This window comes from Eumetopias jubatus, unplaced genomic scaffold, assembly GCF_037043125.1.
Source record: "Eumetopias jubatus isolate StellerSeaLion01/CBP00866 unplaced genomic scaffold, mEumJub1_p1.0 scaffold_6, whole genome shotgun sequence".
NCBI classification, from domain to species: domain Eukaryota; kingdom Metazoa; phylum Chordata; class Mammalia; order Carnivora; family Otariidae; genus Eumetopias; species Eumetopias jubatus.
In genome coordinates, this window is record NW_028274812.1 from 132351839 (window position 1) to 132359363 (window position 7525).

The 7525-nt window shown below is 46.1% G+C and overlaps 1 protein-coding gene across 1 annotated transcript; it reads right to left on the minus strand.

The window, feature by feature from the left end:
• Nucleotides 1-325: 325 nt before the first annotated feature.
• GCM2 (GCM transcription factor 2) lies at nucleotides 326-6826 on the minus strand. The gene is made up of 5 exons (XM_028107569.2): nucleotides 6737-6826; nucleotides 3018-3270; nucleotides 2741-2853; nucleotides 2208-2333; nucleotides 326-1264 (listed from the first exon to the last, which is right to left on the minus strand). Exons 1-5 carry the CDS (start codon nucleotides 6824-6826, stop codon nucleotides 326-328), a joined length of 1521 nt encoding a protein of 506 aa, XP_027963370.2.
• Nucleotides 6827-7525: the final 699 nt, after the last annotated feature.

A 7525-nucleotide genomic window follows, 5' to 3' on the forward strand; every position in this document is an offset into this window, starting at 1 on the left:
CTCAAGCAGACTCTGCACCAAGCATGGAGGCCGACATGGGGCTTGATCTTACAACCCTGAGATCCTGACCTGAGCCAAAATCACGTTGGAGGCTTAACTCACTGAGCCACCCAGGCGCCCCTGTAGTGCAGTAGGTTTTAAAATGCTGTGCAAAAATTTCCCTATACTATCTAAACATTTCCAACCCGTAATTTTCTCAACTGATCAGCATTATTATTATTATATATGTCCGCTAGATCAATCCCCCAGCTCAAACAAGAGAGAGCTTCTATTCCACATTTCACTGCACGCATGGACGCCGCTATTATGTCGTGCCCAGGACTGTTCAAAAGTCCTCATTGTCATAGCAAACGAACGGACTAACCCCGTCTGGATAACTGATTGCAGACCCCAACCTCGATGGACACACGTCCCAAGTCTCTGCTCCGTCTGTCCTAGAGGGAGTGGACTCCTGAGGAAAGGCCAGCATGGGTCTGATGGCTCGGCAATCGCCTGAAATTTTCAAAGGAAGTGACCCAGCTGGTGAGGCTGCCCTGGCTACCGTGGCTGGGAAGTCCAAGCCTTCCGGATAGATGGACAGGGGGATGTTTTCAGAAGCATAGTTGCACCCTGAAAGGCTCTTCACTTCTTGTATGCTGTCGCAGTATTTCAGAGCAGGGGGCTGGTAGGCCTGGTAGGACACTTTGGTGGTGGTGGTGATCACGGTCTGTAGGGCTGGAGGACCTGCTGGGGAAGCCGTGAGGTACCTGCAGGGAAGCTCTGGGTTATAATAAGGGTGAGTGGCCACAGCCTGGAATTGTCCATGGTCTGGCCTCTCCCCAAGGCCAGGTGCTCCAAGAGCTGGTTTCCAGCCGTGTTGTTTACTGGTGAAATCAAAGCTTCTCTCAAAGCTGCTGTAGGAATTGACGTTATATTGTAGTGCATTCAGATGAACCCAGTCCATGTCATTAGGGATGCTGCTGGAATTTGTATAAAGGGTGGGATGTGAGTTTGAATTTGTGTAACTAGGACCTGCTAATTCATAGCTGCAAGGTGGCCTAGGCAAAAGAATCCTTGGGTTTGGGTATTTCTGAAAGGGTGGCATTACGTCTCCTTGGAAGGTGGCTAGGTCACAGGTAGCTTTGTAAGCCTCGGAGCTTGGGAAGGAAAAGCAAGGCTGCCCTGAGATAGGGAAGCCGGTGTCAGCAATTAGATCAAACTCTTCTGGATTTTCCAAGGGAGGCATGTTGTTGAAATGTCCACTGTTGTCTTGATTCTCTCCAGCCTAAAAAAAGATATAAATTTTTATTTGTAAATAAAAATGTAAATCACCTGGGTGCCCTCATTAGTAACAGTAGCCAACCAACCAAATACAGACAGACTTCCAATGGGTTGATTGTGTGTTGTGAACACTGCACTGCTCAGGTACGTGATTTTGGGCGCAGGGTCCAAGGGCTGCAGAACTTGAGCTTGCTCAGGCATGAACACCACACTGCCGAATGAGAGTTCATGGCAGCCAGGCAGGGTGGGTCTGAGTGGCAGATGGCTCTGTGTTTCCTCATCCTATGTTCATAATACCGGAGCCAAGGAGCCTGACACAGACCTGGGTTCAAATCCTGACTCTGTCCCTCATGAATGGAACAAGTTACTTAACCTCTCTGAACCTCAGAGTCCTAATTGTAAACATTACAGTAACAACCACCTCTTCTTAAGGTCTTTGTGACCATTTCATGTGCGAAACCCTTAGCTCCTATGTGCCTGGCACATAGAAAGCGCTCAAATACCAGTTTCTCTTATCTCCGGACTAGCACTGCCTGCTTGGCATGTTTTGGTTGAAAAGCCAAACTGGATCAGGTTGCCCCAAGAAGTTTTATTTGTTCTGTGTAAATAATGCAAAGGATGCTCTCAAGGATGCACTGCTAATTAATTCACTGTTGGCATGCCCCTCTTTCTCTCTTTATTAAAACTGGATACCTGCCCTTGTATCAGGCTGTCAGCACACACCCTCACCCTATCATTGACTATAGAGAGAGTTTGCTTTTTTTTTTTTAAGAAGAAGAAATGAGGAACTGTATCCAAAATGTGGATTCAATGCCATTTTTTTGGAGATATAATTTTCACATAAAACCTTTCTAATTAATTTATGACATTCATAGTTTACATAATTCGCAGTATATTTTGTGATGAAAATGAACACAGACCACAGTGTCATGTCAGCTCCCCATTACCTCTGGTTCTCGGATTCTCTTTTTCTGGGGTTGGTAAAAAGAGGCCATTTGTCTCTTGATGGCACTTCTTCTAGCTTCTGTCTCTGATTTGCTCTCTGGTCTTGGGTGATCATGAACTCCCTTGGCCTGCATTAATAAATCATATATTTATCCTGCTGAAGGAAGCTGGTGACGTTTGTCAAAAATAAATTATCTTTCCCAAGATCTCAGATTGTTTTTTGTTTTTCCAAAATGACAGAAAAAATTATTGAACTAATAAAACAGCATGGCTAATAGAAATCTTAAAAGATTACCTAACAATCCTTTCCCCATATTAACTATAATTTGGTTTACCATCTCTCGCCCTTACAGAGTCTATGGAAGCAGAGCTTATTCCTCGGAGCCCAGTAAGGCTCTGGGAGCCCCAGCCCCGAGTTCTGACCATGAAGCTCTATTTGGGTGAGTCCAGAGTTCCTAAGGCACACAGCAGGTGGTCTGGACCCTATGGCTTGATGAAAATACCCACCACAAACTGTGATGTCCCCTCCACCTACTTGGAAAAATATCGCGTTGCCATCAAGCCGCCAGAAGTTGGTTACAGGGTATCCGCTGTGCCCTCGACAGGGAATCAACTCCAAAGCGGAATGACAGTTGGGACATGCTTTCTCTGCCAAGCCAGCGGGAGAGAGAAATATTAATAACAACTAGGACCCCAGGTACTTTTGAAGGAAGAAAGGGAAAACAATTCCTGGGGAAAAGGGAACTCGGGGCCACGAGCTACCCCCTGCCCGCCACCCCCCCCCCGCCCCGGTCCTGGCCTGGGGTGCTCACTCTGCTGCTTCAGGCGAGCCTTGTCACAGATGGCAGGCCGCAGCTGCAGGCGGGAGCCGTCAGGCAGGGCGCAGGCCCGAGCGCACACCACCACACCCAGGCACGACTTCTTGAGGATGTGGCCGTTGTGGTTGTTGGTGTTGCGCATGGCCCAGCCGCTCAGGTGGCGCTGAGCCTTCTTCTCATCGCTGCGGTAGATGAAGCGCACGTAGCCGTCGGGCCACTCACAGAAGTGGTCGAAGTGGGCCGGCTCCTGGGAGGGCGCACAAAAGGGAAGGATGGGCAAGTGGATCAAGCCCCACCCGGGCACACCACGCTTTTCATTTTTCCCAAGCACATTAGAATAAAAACTGGTTCTTTTTAATTCCAGAAGTGTCCTAAGAGCCACAAACTGTGCCATCACAAAACATCACCCATCCCGTCTGTGCATGCTGTTCTGACAACTGGCTATTCATTGATGTTTATAAAGTTCTTATCTTCTAAATGCTGTACGTGTCCTAGGTCATCTAGCCTTCCCAACTCACACAGAAAATAGGTACTATTATAATCTGTAGTTAATCCAATAGGACACGGAGGTCAGAGAGGTCAAATGACTTGCCCAAGGTCACACTGCTAGTAAGAACTGGCTCTAGGATTTGAGCCCTAGCAGTTTGACTCCAGAGACTGTTTTCCTTACCATCACGGTAGACCACTTCTGGGTACGTTTAAATGTTAAGTTACAAATGAAAACATTTTCAAATTAAGCATCAACGTGCCAGGGCAAAAAGCGATTGCAATGCTCTATCACTGAAATGCAATTCAGTCTGTAAATATCTCCACTTTGATCCAGTGCTTTTTCTTCTAAAGCTCTTGCCTCTACCCCAAACCTGTCAGTTACATCAGCAGTGATACCCAGAGCAACATTAGAGAGACAAGAACAGCTTCCCTTGCTCCTCCCAACTTAGCTCTCCCAGTTTATAGGGGCACGGTGATGAAGGACCTAGCTATAAAGGTAAACCCAAGTATGGGGTGGAACCCGCTGAGCCCTGGACCTCTCCCCAAAGCAATGTGGATTGTCGCTCTTCTCAACAAAGAGCCACCTGGCTGAAATAATAAGTTATATCTAAAAAACTGAGCACTCCTTCAATATCTATCATTGGTGGTCTTTGCCCATGATATGCATTATCTATACTGCAATGTCTTTCTTGTACAGAAGTTTAATATAAAATTGCCCTGTACTAAGCACTTAATATTTAGCAGGTACTCTCTAGGGCAGGGGTCAGCACACTAGGAATCCGGGGCCCAATCCAGCCTGTCACTTGTTTTAGGACAGTCTACGAGCTAAGAGTGACTTTTATATTTTTTAATGGTTGGGGGAAAATCCAAAGAATTAGATTTCATGACATAATGGAAATTATCTAAAATTCAAATTTCAAGACCCATAAATATGGTTGTATTGGGACATGGCCAAACACATCTGTCTAAATACTGGCTATGGCTGTTTTCTCTCTATGGCGGAATTGGGCTTTTGGCACAGAGACAGCATGGCCTGCAGAGCCCCATTATGGAGTCTCAGTGATGCTCACGACAACCTTCCATGATGGGCATGCATACTCTTATTTCATAGATAAGGAAGTGGAAGTTAGAGAGAGAACCTTCTAGACTGGCATACCTGGGATTCAAACAGATCTGTGGCAGCCAGGTTCCACTGGCTTTCCTGCTATGGTAGAGGCTCAGAAGAATATTATCACAGTCATAAGCCATTTGCACCTTCTCTCCCTCCCACCACCCCAGGGACATTAGATTGAACATTCTCAGTTGGGTAATTCAGACTTGGATACATCAGTTAGTATTATGCATTCTAACAATAATAGGTAAATGGACACTTTTGTTTCTAAAACCCACAGGGATATTGTTGAAATCATTGTTATTACTAATAAATAATCATTTATCTTTTCTCAGAAATATTATAATTGCCATAAATTAATACATTGACTTAAGGTAAGCCACAAATGAAATATATAATGATGTACTATTAACTCCCAAGTTTATGTTAATGCTAATATCTTTGTTTTTAAAGTGAACATTTCAATCTAAGGATTTAGTTAGACAATCTTCCAGAAGAGAGTATTCCGTTAGTGTCCCCCTATGAGGGTAGAGAATCACCCCCCATGTCTCATACCTGCTACTAAAGCAGCAACACTGAAAATGAAGCCACTGAGACCCTATTTTTAAATCAAAACAAAAATGGAGGATTCAAGGATTGGGTTGCTTCTATTCTAAAGCGTACATGTACACATTCAGACAAGCATGCAAACACTGAACATGACAGAAAATCTGGCTGATAGTTTAAGATTGTTATCTAGTTCAAGATTGTTATTTAGTTCCACCACTCGATGACAGGTCATCTTAGCCTGCAACTAAGGCAAATTCAGGAACTATCTCAAGGTCATGCAGCCAGTTTAGCTCTTTCTCCTTCAGTCAGCTGGAGCAAGGCTAGGATCCTGTTTCTCCACTTCTGTTTCCCAGTACACCTGCCTTTTTGAGATATTACACACATTCCCTGCTTAAGAACCAGTCTTGCAAAGGGAAAATAGTTCACATTTGCACAGGAAGTCTAGAAAAGGCATGAAGGAAGACCCATATTTCCATTATTTGGAAGTGGCTCTTTTCTAAAATGCAAGATTATTTTCTTATGAAGATTTTCTGGATAGAAGTCAGTGTGAATGAGGTGTCCTTGCTGTGCTATGGTCCACTTTCCCACAAATGGTACAGGGTGACTGGTAAAGTAGCAGACTTTGAAACAAACAAGTAGAACAAATTACTACACATATATCCATCCAAAAAAAAAAAAAAGTGCTGATCTCTTTGAGAGGATGCATGACCTTGCTAATGAATTGCTAGCTGTCTGAAAATCTATATGGCACATGATAGTCTCTTTCCCTGTGCCACAACATTGCTGGAAGCCCACCGTTGCAAATACTTGGGAAGCCACTCCTCTCGCCTTCTACCTACACCCAGGACTTCAAAATCACTCCTCAGTTTTTGCCCCAAACCAGTATGACCAAGCATAACCGTCCAGCTCATTCCCTGGACTCGGCTCTAAACTACTTTGTTCCATTAAAACAAAACAAAATAAAACAAAATCACCCTAAAAGGAGAAGTAAGATCAAAAGTAAGACCAGAAGTTAGAGAAGTAAGATCAGAAGTTAGATCCAGAATCCAGATTCCAGAGGCTCTCTTGTCGCCTATGGTCTGGTTAGCATGACCATCCAGGCAAGCCACGGGCATCTGGATAAATCACCCAAGTCATGCTATTTGTTAAGATTCGGGTCACCGTGATTTACAGTAGTATCTTACAGTTTTGCTGCATAAGAAGCAGTGGTATCTACATTCGCTGTACCCTTCTCATAGATTTCAAAGAATGGACGAGAGAATCACCTGATTTCTACCTTGGATAAAGGAAAGCGAGCGACAGGTGTCCTGCTCTCACCAGACGACTGGGAACTTGCAGCCTAATCTACAGTTCTTGGGACTATTGGTGTGTTTCAGACAAGTGCAAGAAGACACATCACTAAACCCAACTGCCGTTTGTGGCATCCCTCTAAAAATCGAGGACTCTTAGGGATGTGGGGGTGTGGGGAGGAGGTCTCTCCTCAGTCTCGGCAAGAACTTGAATGCCACCAGCCCTTTTCTGGATGGACAGAGCCATGTGTGCGCACACACCCGGTTTCACGCACCTGAGGCATCTGCGGATCGTTGATGTCCCAGCTGAGCTTCATCCCGTAGGAGCACACGCGGTCAGCCTTCTGCCCCACTTCCGCCACCATCTGCCCCACCTTGCCTGCGCTCTCCGCCAACGATCCTGAAAGAAGAAAAAAACCTAGATGGGCAAGGTGATGTTTTCCCTCTAACAATGAACTGGATGGAGATGGAGAGACAGAGACCCACAGAGAGACAGAGAGAGAGAATTTACTTAGAAATCCAGAAGTGGTGGACAAGGGTTAAGAGCTCTGTTCTCAGCCCGGGTGCTGAAAACCGCAGCGGCGGCGCGCGGCTGTGCCCGCACATTTATAATGACACACCTGCCCAGGCTCCGCCTTTCCTCGCTCTCGCCAGCTCCCACCCTCCCGGCACCAGCAAGGCGGGTCACCCCCGCCCGGACAGACCTAGGAACGGAGGGGGAAGTTGACCCGAGCCCTCGGGAAACTGAAGGCAAGATGTCAAGGGGCGAGGGTGGGGGGTGGGGAGTTGGAATGTCTCATTTAAGTTGAAATCTTTTTTTTTTTTTCCCTAACCTCGCCTCGCCTCTGGGGTTTCGGATTGCATTTAGATGGAAGGTTTTGAGACAGAGGCTTTCCAGCAAAGTCCCCAGAGAACTGACCCTCAATTCCTAGACACCGTTTGTAGGACCTTGGCGGTAGGGCGCCCTAGTCTGGGTAACTGCGCCCGCGCCAACTAGCTTTCGGCTTCTGCTCTCGGGCTTTGTCAGAGCTGTCTGTGCTTTTTTCCAGGGGGTGGGGGATGGG

Coding starts and splice junctions, on each gene's coding strand:
- GCM2 (XM_028107569.2), bottom strand. CDS start 6,826: ATGGTGGCGGAAGTGGGGCAGAAGGCTGACCGCGTGTGCTCCTACGGG. Junction 2,854..3,017: donor GGCTCGCCTGAAGCAGCAGA/GTGAGCACCCCA, acceptor CTGGCTTGGCAG/AGAAAGCATGTCCCAACTGT. Junction 1,265..2,207: donor AGAGAATCCGAGAACCAGAG/GTAATGGGGAGC, acceptor ATCTTTTTTTAG/GCTGGAGAGAATCAAGACAA.